Raw genomic sequence first — 16,227 nt, 5'->3', positions numbered from 1 at the left:
ACTTGGGTCTGGCTCCTGCTACGGCTTCCTGATTTTGGTTTCTCTGTTTCTGGAACACTCTCCAAGCAAATGTTGGGATTGTCCTGTTCTATAGGGTGTTTAGATTCGGCCATCTCACGCGATGTGTGTTTGGACAGTCCTAGGTTGGCAGAGGCGGACGAGACTTCAGGAAATGTGGAATCGACCAATAGACAGCGGAGAGGGCCTTCAGCAGTGCAATACAAGTGAGTGGGAGTGGTCACACATGTGTGCATGTTTGTCCTACCTGCAGAGATATGCTAGCCTGAAAATGAATCTTACTGGCATCCTCTGAACAGAGCTGACATAGCTGATCCATATTAGAAGTGCATCTCCAGAAGATTCTCTCCCTTCCCCCTTCTCGTTTAAGGCTCTTGCCTACCCAAGGATGCAAATTATATTTTTAGTTAAAAACACACGTTTTCAGAATGATATATACGCACGTAACGTCGGGTACAGATTCTTTAAAGTTTTCGTGGGACATGCATTACACCTTTTTGTCTCCGCAATCTAATGTTATAGTTGTCCTATTTATGACAAGAATTGCAAGAGTTTGGAGTCTTGCACTTAGAGGCGATACCGCGCTAGAAAGTCCAGTGAGGTCGATCATATCATTCCGCCTCCTCGTGTAACAAATACACCCCTGACTGGGCGGGCACGTCACATAGCTCAAATGTTGCCACTTATCGTGATTATTTTGTCATTATTATGTACTTCAAAAATTTGTAACCAGAATGGAGTGCCTAATGAGTTGCTTCTTCACCGACAGCAGGCAAGTTGGCAGTGATTACTAGGCCTCAGCTGTTTTTGCTGGGAATTAAGGAGACCTAAACCTCAGTTTGTGAATTTATTTTAATAGGGAGTAATTTTACCTTTAGATGTCTCAATAGATTGGCTGAAGTTAACAGTAGTAATATTAGCCTGTGTTTTATTATTTCCTTAGAATCATTAAAGTTACATCTAAATAAAATCGATTTATTTCAGATACTGGGAAGCACTTTATGGGTAGTTATGAGAGAGAATCTCATGGGCTCCTTCTAGTGTTTTCTGGGAGTGAAATGTAGTCGTGGCCTCCAGATGAATGCACAACGAAATACACAAGTTAATAAAGTAGTGTAATTTTAAGAGCCTAAACATCTATCAACACGTACTATAAACTTCAAGAAGCTGACTTGCTAAGTTAAGAAGTGTGACTCAGCCACACATGCAGACAGCGTGTCGGCAGGTACAGTGTGCTGTGTTGCAGGGAGTCAGAGTCTGAGGAGAGCGTGGACTGCCCGGGTGTGGAGCAGACCGACTATCCACTGCCGGCCCAAGTCAAGTGAGTGCTACGCTGTCTTTATATTTAGTGTTGGCAGTGCCAAAGGGACGTGTTGATTTTTGCCTAGGGGTTTGCTTGAAAAGAATGTACAATGGTAAAAAATAAATCCATGCTTTCTCATTAATGACAGTCAAAAAAATTTTTTCTTCAAATTTTTAAGTCACAATTAGTATGTATCTCAATAAAGATTAAGAAGAAGAAAAATGAAATTAGATAAAAATTTGAAACTTTTGGGTGGTCACACACGAACAGAGATTGACCAGGGTGGCCACTCACCGGGAAAACCGGGATTTATCAGGGAAATCACGTTGGTCGGGAATTATCAGGGAAATGTCAGGGAATGTTTTTAATAACCGGGAATTTTTTGTGTCATGCATATTTTCGCAGAGCTGTGCCAACCATTACGGATTTTTCGTAATTATTACGGATTTAACACCGAATTACGGAACATCGCTGGTTTATTACGGAAACGAGGCTTTGTTTTGCTGGGTAACGGAAAAAAATTCCGTTTCTGGTGTGCGTGTTTCGTGAACGCAGTTCGAATACATCACATGGTTGCGCAGATAACGGAACTAATAAATGTGCGCGCATGTACTGTCGAAATAAGTAGATTAATTCTTGTGTTTTGTAATAGAAATGGTACGGAATTACGTCCGTTGTACGATACAACTAGTACATATTCTCGGACTTTTCGTTTGTTAGCTACTTACATCACGATAATTTTTGTACTGTACTTTCTTGAAAGCCATTTTTTTCATCAAAGTGTTTTTGTCGTGTCTACAGACGTGAAACCTTTTTATGTTGTTCGATAGTGTTGTGTTCTTCAGTGCCAGTTGTAGAAATGAAGCGTGTGACAACAATGTGTATCTGGGACAAAAAAATAGAACTTTATTCTTCAGAACTTTCGATCAAACTATTCAAAAGAATGGCCATGCTTGTTATCTTCAAATGTTTTGGAACGCCACACGTTTTTTAATGTATGCACGTGTGACTTTTCTATTGCACATGGTGGAAGGGATTACTATAGACGGCATATTGAATCAAAGAAACGTGCAGAACATTTTAAAGCCGTGGCGAGCAATACATCTATATCGTTTTTCGCTACATCTGAAGAAACGAAAGGAACAAACGCATAGTTATTGTTTACAAGTTTTTTGTTAGAACACAATTTACCGATAGCAGTAGCCGATCATTCGGTTAATTTGTATAGACCTATGTTTCCGGTCTCAAAAATTGCACAGCTGTGCGAGAACAAAAACATCTGCCTTAGTGTAGTATATTCCTGGTGAAACTAAATTGAAACTGTTGAATCTTTAGTAAGTGGACCATTTGCTTTAGCTACAGATGGAAGTACTCATTGTAATGCAGTGAAGATTTATCCATTGTTTCATTTTTAAATCAAACACAAGGTAAATTTTGCACTGTACTGTTATCCCTTGTTGAGAGTACTAAGACTAAGAATATTTCACAACTAGAAATGTTACACTTCAAAAATGAATGTAAGAACAGTTATCAAAAGTTGTGTAAAAAAATGTTTGAGCGCTCGCCACTGAAATACCCCATTACTAGGGACAGGAAAAATTCGCGGGTACAATGGCCTGTAGGATGAACTCCAGTCTGCGTACTCTCGGCCAAATGTCACCCACTCATTGGCTGCTGTCTTGTGAGACGTCCCAACGTAGCAGCCTGAGATTCGATAAAGCTTTGGTCGGGTGTTTCTCATTGGCCCAGAGTCATCCAGGTGAGTAGTGAGCCAATAGCAGAGGCAGCACTGAGGTATAACTATTTGTATTTTAGCCTATCGCGAAATGAATTTGCGAATTTTTCCGGTCTCTAGACATAAAACAAAACGCAGACTGCAGGTCATTGAAAGGGACGCTATAATGTAAAGTGACATATTTAAAATGTATTACGTTATTTAACGAACTTCCGTATGTATATAATGAAGAATATACAGAAGGGTGCTAAAATGTGAGTAATCTTTCTATAATATTATATTATTTCATTAAAAGTATGTTTTTTTTGTAATTGTAAATATCAGGGAAATTTTGAATTTTTAATCAGGGAAATCAGGGAAAAATCAGGGAATATTTTTGGTGACTGTGAGTGGCCACCATGTTGACATAATATATCACAGATTAAGTATAAATTAATTATCAAGTCTAGGCTGGACTAATTTTAAGATGTATTTAGCAGATGCTATTTCCATTTGTTGTTAAGTTATTGAATTCCTTGCAGGCCATGCTTGTTTCTGATGCAGCACTGGTGTGTATTGCTTGCGATGGTTGGTATCGCTGCATTGTGAAGCCAGTGTTCCCGCAGACAGGGAGAACCTGGATAACTCGGGGATTTGGAAATGTATCTTGCATTTGCAAACTAGGAAAACCTCGGCAAATTGTAGAAAGATTAATTACAAAACTAGATCAGTAATTTTTTATACTATCGTCTTTCTTTAAGGTTTTGAAACAAGTATTTTTATTTTCCCCACAAATTTTTGTGAAGTTAAAATTCAGTTTGTTTTCATCATTAAACAAACCTAAGAGAAACTATTAGTGTAGTAACTCAGCATTGATGTAATGATTAGGAAGTACATTGACTGTTGGATGTCCCTTCACGTGGGTACAACCGATAATGTATTATTTTAAAAGTTAAATAAAATACAGTCAAACCTCTCTGAAACGACCCCTCACAGTTCCCAGGAACCGTAATAGAGGGTCGTAATAGATGTTTTCCGAAAATTTAAGTTCATTTCAACCCCCCCCCCCCCCCCCCCCCCCGCGGCCCCCCCCCCTACTCGCTAAGAAACCAGCCGTACAATGGCAGGACGCTGTCACTCACAATGCTAGACGGCTTTGCTTTAAACCCACTTCAACCTTCATGACAAGTCCCTCGCCCTACAGGCCACCTCTAAAGAAAATATGTCAAAAGACAGTTTATTTTTACTGGTTAGTTTACATGTACGTTTTCTGCTTGCCGTAGTTAAATACACTAGAACCCCGATGTCACTAACCCCAGATTTAACGAAGCAGTGATTTTACGAATACATTCTCGGGAACAGTCAAAAAATTGGGCATTTTGACCAAAATGTGGAAATCAGAAGAAAAAAAAAAAAAGAAAAAAAAGAAATGAAAGATCATTAAAATCTGTTACTTTTAACACACAGCGTATTTTTGAGTCAGCTTTAATACTTCCAATAATGTTCATGTAAGAATAACAAAAAATTAATGGGACATTTCATTTAAAAATATGGCAGCGGTAGGTTCTGCAACGCGAGTGGGCGCACACTAAGCTCGCCCGGCTGGCTGGCGGCAGCGGCTTCACGACGCAGAAGCTCACCCCTCCCTCCCCTCGGTAACATTCTTCAAGGCTAGCTCATCCCTCCCAGACACACAAACCATCTAGTGTCCTCCCTTATAACACCCCAACTTCGCTTCCTTTAAAAAACCTTCAGTGAGAAAATGCTCATTCCACCCTCCCTTCTCCCGTAAAATTGGGCTTTTATGAATGGTGTACTAAAACAGTGAGGGAGGGGTCAAAATATGTCATTTTTCACACCAAGTTCGAGTTCAGTCATCTCTGGCAAGGAATTTACAAGCTTTCAAACTTAAATATAAATGTATTTTAATAGCAAGGGTCCTATGAAAAGGAACATACTGAATAAAATCAAGCTGCTGTCACCAAAAAAAGCATAAAACAGCACAATGCATGGTAGCTTCGTTATTGCTCGCGCGAGAGGTGAGACGTGGAATGTTAGAAGAAAGATAAATGTGGGCGAGACAGACGGCAGCCAGGGTGTTTCCTGCGTGGGGAATAAGTGGCGTAGCCTTTTTTTTTTATGCTGGGTGAAGCGACCTTTTCTGTCAACCCACGGGAAAAGATAATTGCTTGAGCTGTCAAAATAAACATCGCTGCGGCAGTTAAGACAAGTCCTGGCGGGCGGGCATCCAGTTGGTCGCTGTGAATTATCAACCGGTAGTAATCAAAATCAAGAGAAATCCAGCAGGTAGCTTTGCCTTAACTGCGTACCACACTAGACACTTGCAAAAAGCTAAACGTAAACACGTTGCCACAAAAACTTTTATCCGGCAAAGGACGTAGAATGGGTGTTGTCAAGCGCTGACAGCGGTCGACAGGAAGTGGTATCTATTTTTTGATATACGCTGCCTACGGCAGTACAGCACTCTGCAAAAAAACGCAGTAACACGCTACTCACCACAAGAAACTTATTTTCTGTCCGATTTTCTTCGGATTTTCGGCAATTTTTTCACGGTTCCTCGAAATTGGGTTATAATAGAGTGGTGGTCGCAATAAACGGGGTCGCACAAAAATGTTTTACTGTATAGTTTTTCCTTAAGACTGGCAGCATTAATTGGTGGAAAAAGTAATCGGTGCAAATGCACAATGCCGGCCAGTAGTCTGAAGGGGAGCCGCTCTGTTGCCGGGACGGAGGACTGATCCCGCCTGGGGGCCAGTGTGTGTACGAGAGAGAGCGCAGTGCTGAGGGGTGTGGGTTGCAGGGCGGAGCCGGAGTATGTGGCTGTGGCCGGTCAGTTCGAGGTGGTCAACCTGCCCAGCGCCGGCCAGTTGGCTGATGAGGAGCCGCTCAACAATTCGTGAGTGCTGCTGCACTTTTATATATATATCACTTATTTTGTATTAAGTTATGATTCTTTTAATTATTTTATTTAAAAATGACCGTGTGAAATAAAGAAGTTACGGTCCTGACGCCCCGTGTCACTGGGAGTTGCCTGACGGCGAGGCGTGTGTTGCGTTGCAGAGTGGATGCCATATCGACGCCGCAGAACCAGTTGTGTCGCCTCTGCGTCAAGAACGAGGGGCTTGTGCCCTTGTTCCAGCGCAGCGGAGCACCGAGAGTCCTCGCGATCCAGGCCATGACGGTCACCAGGGTGAAGGTACATCCTCATCACTAGTCCAGCACAGTGTTCAGTTCGCCTTGTGAACGATTTGTAGGAGGAGGAAAGGAAAATAGAGAGAGCCAAATAAAGTTTTACTCTGCTTCTTGTAAGACTTAATTACACCTGTCTCAAAGTAACATTTAAATTCAATACAAGATAGTAGAGTACTAATCGAAACAGCACACTGTTCCGTATAAACCTGAAGTGATGCGACCACTATTTTTGGATGTCTCCTTCACTGAACAATAATAAAATTGTTTTCTTCTATATCAGAATAAATTATCCCAAAAAGTTTTTCTACATTCTTTTGCCACCGCATATTGTTATCGCAGAATCTCTGGGGGGTGTTGCTGCAAAATTGTTGTGTGTTGGCATAGTGTCGTAATTTCTATTAGTGGTGTTTCTTCCTTGTTTTGGAACCTGAGTTGCAGATGTGAACTTTTTTTGACACAATTACAAATAACAATTAGATAATTTTAAATACTAGGAAACATTGAAATCTTGTCATTTCAATGAAGGAACTGTTTAGGTTAAAATCAAATAACAGTTTTAAGGGGTTAGAGATTATAAAATGATAAAAAATAGACATTTCAATAATTATGTTTCTGATGCTGATGATTCTTGCCTTGATTCATATTCTACATGATTGGTTTCCAAACTAGTGATCATGTCTGATACACAACCACAAACTTCCCGCTCGCTGTCCATGGAAGAGAGGTGTTACTTATACTCTACGGCGCAGGTGTCCAGCAAGGACGGACTGCCGGCCAGGATCTGCCGTCGCTGCGAGGACTTGCTGCAGCAGAGCTTCCACTTCAAGCTGCAGTGCGAGGTGGCAGACGTCACCCTGCGCTCCAAGGTCGCCGCGCGAGCCGTCGCCCCCGAGGTACCGGGGGGCCCAAGGGCGGGATTAGTGGGAAACTATGAAATTGTTTTTTTTAAAAGGTTTTTCTTTTTTTATTTTTTTTTACAAAAATTCAAAATTGTTTGCCTAAAACACAACTATTTCACGCCATTGTGAAGTAAAAAATTCAATAGAACCTCATTTTTACGTAGCCTGGATTTATGAATTTCCGTGATTAACATAGTTTTTTCTTTCACTGTTAAATGAATGGTGGGTAAAGTCTTATCTTTTTATACCCTTATGTGTTGCAGGCATTGTCGACTGCGTTCTCTCTACTTACGGACCAGCTGGATAAGACTTTAAGAAAGCTAAACTGTATTGTGTCGTCTTTGAAATATTTAGAGAGTAATAGTCGTGACAGAGCCCATGTGCCGGGTGGGGACACAGCTCCTTTCGAAAGTGTCAATGTGAAGATAGAACCCCCCTCGTCCCCATCCGGTAGTAGTATCGAGATCAAGACTGAGATAGATTACGAAGAGGATTTGTCAGAATTTGAGGGTGACCGGCAGCAGTTAGAGCCATGTGTAGACTCCACTAGCGGCAGTGAGGAGCAGACAGATGGTCTGTTGAGCTCCGAGGAGCTGCCACCAGAGAAGACTGAAGTCCCAGGGACACAGCCAGAGATGCCAGTGATGCAGACATCGCAGGAAGAGAGTGGATCGTCCAGGTTACGAGAGAGACTGCAGCCAAGTGAGCCACCGTCGAGTGCCCAGCTGCCCGGGGAACACGGAACTGTCCGACTGGGACTGCAAGTTAAAGATTTTGGCAGTTTGCGGTCGCTGTCTACGGGCAACCCACCCAACCTGTCTGCGGAAGTGGGCGGGCGGGTTATTCCACAGCTAGTGAAGTTAGCGGATGGAAGCATGCGTCTTTGCCACGTTTACGTACCCGATCCATGCCCGCTCCTAGCACCCGCGGATGGGCTGCCCCTGGAGTCCCAGAAGTCGGTACCGGCCGAGCTGTCCTGCGTGCAGACACCGCAGGCCGTACAAGCTACTGCGCAAGTCACCACGCAACTCGCAACGAAGGCAGCGCAAGCACAGCGAGAAAGGGGGAAAAATTCCTTGCAAACAAGTAAACAGATTGGAGCACCAGAAAAAAACCCACAGAGGGTACAGACAGAGCTAATTAGTGTTCTGTTGAAAACTCAAACCGAAATGCAGATTAGGGAGCCATTTAAAAAACAGATATTAGCACAAGAAAGTGATCCTTCAAGAACTCAGGCAATAGCACAAGCAAGTGATCCTTCGAGAACACAGGCAATTGATCACAGGCATAAGCACAAGAATACATGTAAATGATCCTTTGAGAACATAGAAATTAGCACAAGCAAGTGATCCTTTGAGAACACAGGCATTAGCACAAGCAAGTGATCCTTTGAGAACACAGGCATTAGCACAAGCATGTGGTCCATTGGGATAGCAGACATCAATCACAATCTATTGAATCAACTAAAATCAAGACCATGGTGGAAATAAGTAAACACCAAATACTTTCTGAAACTAGTAACCTTTTGAAAATGCAGATGGTACAAACAAGTGAACCATTTAACAATAACTCAGACAAGTGTTATGTTGAGAATGCAGACATCAGCACAAAAATGCAAACTGTCTAAAAAATACAGTTGAACAAGTCAAGTGACCCATTTGTAACCCAAACATTATCTGAACCTTGTGAAACAAAAAGGTAAACCCTTGGAACAAACAGAAGATTTGGTGACGACACGTGCACTATCAGAAAATGAACAATTATGTAGCTCATGACTGATTCCACTATCGATCATGAATACAGCCTTGATTGATTACATCTCGTGGGAAAGAAATGCAGCAACATTATTGAACAAAATATGATACCAGCTTGCTAATACCCACTTACACATTGGTCCAGTGAAGGCCGTCTAAACCACACCATCAAAGTGAGATGTGGATCACCAGTTGACATCCATTTAGTTTAATAATGGCACAATTAAGTCTCTTAATGCCATGAGTGGCTGGAAAATACATATGAGCCACCTGGAAGTATTGCCTGTCAACTTTGCTGTTTGGCTCGAATACTGCCATTCAGAATCTACATAGACAGCTGTGTTAGTGCACCACTGTTTAGCAATACAGTGCGTATCTGTAAGTTTACTTAGTTTAGTTTATTTTTCACTATATTTATATATTTCTTTTGGCTTAATTTTGTTTGCAGGGAAACCTTTTTCTTCATATCTTGAGTCTACTGATAAATTTGTCACTCAGTTACCAGCGTACCGAAACTACAGATCTTGGTGTGTGTTTCGCTTCCATGCCGCTGCACGGCGCCACTGTCGCACAGAGCCTCAACTGTAGCTGTGGCATGCACCACGCAGAGGACTTCTACGAGAGTGGCGGAGGTCATGCCCGTGACCCCACTCTCTGTGATGTACAAGTTGAAGCTGCCCACTGCAGGAGGAACTGAGAAGACTGCGGAGTCGCTCCATTTTGACAAGTAAGCCGTGATCGCGTGCACTTGGCAGCCAGGCATCGTGTATGGGAACTACGTCAGTAATTGAAGTTACCGTATATACTCGTGTATAGCGCGCCCTTTTTTCCCCTCAAGTAAAGGAAAAAAATAAGGATGCACGCTATACACGGAAAAAAAAAATGGGGGGGAAGCGGGGTTGGAGTGGAAGTCGTTAACTGCCGGGTGACCTTTCTGGCCAGCCCCCAAACACGCACAAGCAACAAGGCCTCTCTTTCACACGCGCGCACACACACACACACACACACACACACACACACACACAACCTGGTCTCTCGCACACACACGCTCACAACACACACACACACGTGCGCAGGCAAGCTCGCACATCATGGTCTCTTGTTTATTTTTTGACCTCCCCCCTTTACAGAAAGCCAGCTCAGAAGCTAGTAAAAGAGAGAGAGAGAGAGAGAGAGAGAGAGAGAGAGAGAGAGAGAGAGAGAGAGAGAGAGAGAGAGAGAGAGAGAGAGAGAGAGAGAGAGAGAGAGAGAGAGAATGTTGTCACCAGTTCCCCCCCCCCTCCCCGGATCGCTTTCTTCGCTTCCTCCATTCCTCGCCCCAGAGCGACCGGTGAGTCATCTAGTTCTCCGTGCCAGCTTAGCAACGTAGCGCGGCATGCCTCCCTCCCTCACTCCCTCTCACCCACGTACCAGTTGTGACGATACAGCGCTTCATTATCTTCCGTCTACACAGCAGAGTTTAAGTATTTTCCTGACGCATCACCACAAATCAATTTAAATAATCAGGTACCACAAAATGTTAGTAAAATTTATTTATGGGAAAAAAAAAATCAATTTTTTTTCTTTGGAATTTGTTGCAAAAATCGTGGTGCGCGCTATACACGAGGGCGCGCTATACATGAGTAAATACGGTAACTCTTTCGTTTACCAGCCAGCCATATTTCCTAGCTGTGACCCGGGCCTGTTGCTAAAGGTGCTCCAATTCCACCGCAATAAGACTGTTGCTGGTGTCTCACTTTGTGGATTGCAGCCATTTTGACTATAACGGTGGGCATTTTTGAACTGGTCTTGCAGATGTTTGCTTTTGCTGCAAATTTTTATAGTTTTGCAAACCACAGCAATTAACTTGTTCATTTTATGGAAGCAGCATTTGCAAATCAGTAACCTCAGCAGACAAGGAAAGAACATGAAATTGAATTTAGGATCGGTACAGAAGTTTGGTTTTTTTATATGTGTTTTTTTTACACGAATCACTTGTATTAATTAACAAGTTCTCTAATTTAAAATTATATTGGTTCAGAAAATGCTTGCAAGATATTTTATTTTCTTCCATTTTATATAAAAATAGGATTTTTCCAGTACATTTATTATGTTTCTGTATTTGGCATCAATTTTTTTTGGACTCCTGAGAGGAGTAAAATATTTGTTACTGAATATTTTAATGATTCAAATGGGGTAAAAAATAAGTATTTGCTGAAGCCTACTTTCAGTTCTGCTATTTCGTAGGTGCACTGGCCTGGATGATATACAGTAGAACCTCATTTTTACATAGCCGGGATTTACGAATCCAGTGATAAATGTATTTTCCCTATAATATTATAATGAATAGGTTTCCTGCTTAATGTGAAAGAATTTCCCATAATTTACGTTTAAATAGCAAATCATCAGAAAATCTGTATTTATTTATTATATACATTACTGCATGTCTTAGCCGTCACGGCAGCTTAGTTACTTTGTAAACAACTTTTATTTTGTGCCACTTGCCACATTGAACCTATACAGCCATGAAAATTTTTTTGCTATCTCTCCCCTGTAAAACTTTAATGAATTCTGCTTTAAAATGGTTATATACTGGGATTTTTACACAAATAAACAATGGATCATTGTGCCATTGTTAAAAGAAGTGTTAAATTAACATACCAAATTCCTACAAATATGGTGTCATCGTGCATGTTCAGCAGCGTTTTTGTTTGACCACCTCAAATATTTAGGAATAAGACAGTTGGCAGCACTGAATTTCAAAAAATTGTATTGGAAGCAGCTTTTTACTTTGTTCCTCTGTAAATTTTATGAAAGAAATTCTGTGTATACAAAAGGATTATTTCTGATGAAAATTTTGAAATTACTAAATGTTAACCACAGCTGTACAGACAAATATGAACAGTCCAAAAATGAATTGTGTAGATAAATCTCACCATAAAAATGGAACATTTTGAGAAGCTTAGACATAACTCTAGAACAAAGGTGCCACTGTATATGTACATAAATCGTATGAATGATGTAAGAATTATTAAAAATCTTAAAAAATGTAACCTCTCAATAAGACACATAGTGATCAAATTAGGCTTTAGAGTCAAACCTCATTAATACGAATCCGCTTAGTACGAAATTCCCGTTTATGCGAAGTACTTTCACAGTCCCAGAAAAGAAGGTATGCTTTCCTATGTTATTCAGTACAATTAATACGAAATACGGTTAATATGAATTACGAAGTTGTTTTGATCCCTCAAGTAGCTGTTAATGTGTATAAGTAAACGGTTAATACGAATTTCACAGCCGAAGTCTAAAGTAAATCACATCATAACCGTCATGTAAACAAACGTGTCTCCAAAGATATATATGTATCCTACAGCGCAAAATGGTCGAAAAACAAGATGAAAAGTTCAACTCTAGTGGCGATGTTAGTAACTAAACTAGAAAAGATGCCATGTTGTAAACGGAAAACGAAAAGGAAAGTTCTCTATACCTTATTAATCTTAGTCATCGGAAGTGTACATGCGTAGAAGTTTAAACAATCTATGGAAAAAAGTTCTGATATTTTCCATTGTTCACGCACGTGTGTATTAACCTCAATTTTGAGTGTGAGTTGTTTTGTAATATGACTACGTAACGTAAATGCAACGACCTTACATTGCAAGTTAAAATTATTGAGGAAGTAGACAATGGATAGAGAATGAAAACTGAAATTGTGAGAGAATTTAACATCCCGCAATCATCGTTGTCGACAATACTAAAAAATCGTGAAAAGATTGAATCGGCTTTTGCGAGTTCGTGCAAATTATGGTAAATATTTAGAGTAGCGGTATTTCCGAAAAAAAAAAAAATTGCTAAAAATCTGAAAATACTTTTATTATATGCTCTTTCGCTTCCTTTTTTCATTAAAACTGGTGGAGATAAGAAATTCCAAATACTTTATGAGATATAGAATGTTTTAATTTTCATCACAATACCTGTGTATTCATGCGGCACTGACAAGTTTCTTGTTTAGGAGTATCTATTAAAATCTGAAAAAACTTTTATTATATGCTCTTTCACTTCCTCTACTCATTAAACCCGGCGGAGATAAGAAATTCCAAATACTTTAAGTGTAAGTATATAAAATTTTCTTTATGGTTGTAAATATAGGAATTTAAAGTTTAATTAAATTTTTTTTGTCATGATATCCCAATAGTTTGGTTAATACAAACCCTCGTTATTACAAAGTGCTAAAATTATGGTCCCTTCAGGTTTGTAATAATGAGGTTTGACTGTACAGAGAATAAGAATGCAGAGTCAACTTCAACACACTACATTTGAGAGATGTTAAATTGAAGCATATAACAGACAGTAAAATATTTTCAGTTGAATTCTGATATATAACTAGTGATCTGTAAAAATGGGTTTCTCTTGTTACCACTTGTTTTTTTTTTGTTTAAACTTTAAAAAAAGTTTGCATGGTTGGAAATATTAAACACAACTGAGAAATTAATTTTTTGACAATGTGCATGATTTATATAAATTCAGATTTTAAATGTAACACTGTGTAAATGTACAAACATTTTATTTAATGTTATTAAAATAACTAAGTAGATGTCAATTCTTTGACCTGAAGTTGTGGCACCCAAATAAAAATTAAATTACAACTCATGTCGACTTATGTCTACTTTCTGTACAATCAAGAGAAAAAATATTTTTTAGATTAATAAGCAATTATAAAAGTTTAGACCTAATAGTAACAAGCTTAACCAATTAGTAAATTATTTTAGTAGCACTTGCAACCAATTAAGTTAACTGTGTATTCTAAATTCACTAATTTTATGTATTTTTGAATTTATTAATTTTTTTTTGTCTTGTGACCTTTGTGGTGTCTCTTGTGTATTGTTTTTTTTTGTACTGTGCACACCCCTGTAATCTCTTCTCAGAGTGTTGGTGTGCATGTCACAATTTATAAATAAAACACTTTTCTATTTGTGATCTTGTATGTGTTCAAACTGTAAGGGTCATCTATGTTATTAGACTATTACTGTGATTTGCAAACTGTAAAAGGCCATGTAATTAGTGCTCACAATTATGAGGGGTTGTATGACTAATGGCCACTACTAGATATTTGTTGACAAATGTGGTAACATAAGGAAACTATTGTGGATAATGCATTGGAATATTGATAAATAATATATAACTGTCATTTTGTAAAGTGTAATTTATTGTGAATAAATAGTTTCAAATTAATAAATTATTTCTTTATATCTTTCTTTCCTTGAACATATACTAAAAAATATATAATTTTTTCAGATGTTAACCTATATATATTCAAAAAGACTTAAATCTCTCCTTCTTGTAGTTTTGTCAGTATTACATATGTTCTAAACATGCAATGTAACATTTACTACATGCATTTTAGAAATATTTAAAGAAACACCACCAAACTTTTGTGAAAACTATGTAAAATTTTTGAAAAAACAAGAAATTATATGAAACAATTGGAAAAAAAATTGCAAAAGTACCTCAATTTTGTGCAGAAAATACCTTAAAAATTGCTCTAAGTCCAACGAAAAAACATTTCTTTCCCAGGTTAATAACGAAATAAATGTAACATCAGGTTAGTAAAAAGAGATAATGTGTTTCCTGTACAAATCAAACTTTATTTACACATACATGATAAAAAACATGGCTTGACATAGGTGTTTAAAGGTTTAACATTTTGATTACATCAAATGTGTACTTACAGTCAAGTCTCATTAATACAACCTGAAGGGACCAAAAATTTTGCACTTTGTACTGAGATAAATTACCTAACCAACGTAGTGGAAAAAAAATAACTCGCATAAATATTATGATAAAGGATTTATATTTTTTTTGTATCGTCGACAATGAAGAAAGAGGAAGATCAAATTCTTTCGCGATTTCAGTTTTTGTTTTCTTGCCGCTGTCCACTTCATTTATGATTTTAAGTTTTTCCGCTAACGTTAACTCGTTTTGTTTGCATTTCGTATTTATTGATGTGAATAAATGCAAATCTGCCACGCACCAAGGACAATAATTAGTTATTCGTGCAGTTTCAGATAAATCACTATGCAACGTAATATAAACAATGGCAGCGACAATGTCAATGACGTACGTATTTCCGTTATACCATAAAAAAAAAAGCATACAACACGCAACGAAAAACAATATACGTAGATGCAGACTGCATTACGTAGTTCCACATTTCACCACCAGAGGCATGAAAATTTTAAATATCGGAAGTGTATTGACGCACAGAACCAAACATTATCTGTTGCATGTTTACACAAATCGACGCTAGAGGCGCGCCCGTGATGTAAATATTTCTTTACTTCAGCTCAAGCGTGAGATTGCTGCTGAGGCTGTGTTCAACTCTGATTTTTCGGTGTGTTTTATACTTTTATTTTCATTTCTTACAATGGCAAAGGGCGATAAATTTGCTATGTTCCGCAATTGTTTTGGGCATTCAGACAGTAATTAAAATTTGTATTAACCATTATAATTATACAGTGGAACGTCATTTTTTCATATTTCAAGGGACCAGGAAAAAAATATGTTAAAACCAGGAAAACGCAAAATGAGGGAAATGTTCAAATTTTTTTTATCATTTCACTATATGGGAAACAATAAGAAAATATATACCACACTAAATAATATGTCGGAGACGGTTACGTTTTTATATATTAACTAGAACTTCACTATCTCACGTAATTAAAATTATAAATATATTAGTGGTGCACCGATGCGGATACCGATGAATCGTAATCAGAGATTATGGGTACTTACCGATTAATCGTAATCGGCGATTATCTTAACGATTACTTTGCCGATTATCTACGTCCCGGCGTAATTAAGTAGGTTTTTACCGTGTAATATTTTTTTACACATTTTAGGACGAAATACGGTAATATTTGTATATATTACAAAATTCATCTAACTCCGTCATATCAAGATTACAGATATTTCGTTAAGTTTAATAAATCTCATTGCCTCGAACAATAAAAAATACATTTTTCCTACACGTTTATTTACGTTTTGTCTTTTGTTCTGTCTTTTGTTTATTGGCCTTGTACATTACCTATAGCCAGAGACGTAAAATAGATGGCACGCAATCAAAATACCACAAGCAGTTGCAGTGAATTCTATGAGAATCGATCTTTTCGAGTCGTAGTAGCGGTTCAAAATCGTGGTCCCGATACCTTTCAGAGTTTATCACTGCGTTTTACAAACTCGTTATGGGCATCTTTGGTAACATTATCCGTTGTTGTGTTATTTGTATGTGACGTGAAAAGTGAAAAAGTATTTATAATTTTATACATTCAGTCAACATTAATAAAATCACAT

At 38.6% G+C, this 16,227-nt stretch overlaps 1 protein-coding gene across 1 annotated transcript in view; it reads left to right on the top strand.

Moving 5' to 3' along the window:
* Window positions 1-14,113, top strand: part of LOC134535401 (uncharacterized) — a 45,964-nt gene extending 31,851 nt beyond the window's left edge. Inside the window, exons 6-11 of the mRNA XM_063374475.1 lie at window positions 138-224; window positions 1,265-1,339; window positions 5,857-5,952; window positions 6,117-6,252; window positions 6,998-7,141; window positions 7,411-14,113. Of these exons, the coding sequence (XP_063230545.1) occupies window positions 138-224; window positions 1,265-1,339; window positions 5,857-5,952; window positions 6,117-6,252; window positions 6,998-7,141; window positions 7,411-8,460 (1,588 nt within the window). The 3' untranslated portion in view covers window positions 8,461-14,113. The remainder of the gene's footprint in view (window positions 1-137; window positions 225-1,264; window positions 1,340-5,856; window positions 5,953-6,116; window positions 6,253-6,997; window positions 7,142-7,410) is intronic.
* Window positions 14,114-16,227: the final 2,114 nt, after the last annotated feature.

The sequence above is a fragment of the Bacillus rossius genome, chromosome 8 (genome assembly GCF_032445375.1).
Source record: "Bacillus rossius redtenbacheri isolate Brsri chromosome 8, Brsri_v3, whole genome shotgun sequence".
Lineage (NCBI taxonomy): Eukaryota > Metazoa > Arthropoda > Insecta > Phasmatodea > Bacillidae > Bacillus > Bacillus rossius.
This window is presented reverse-complemented; position numbering and strand designations above follow the sequence as displayed.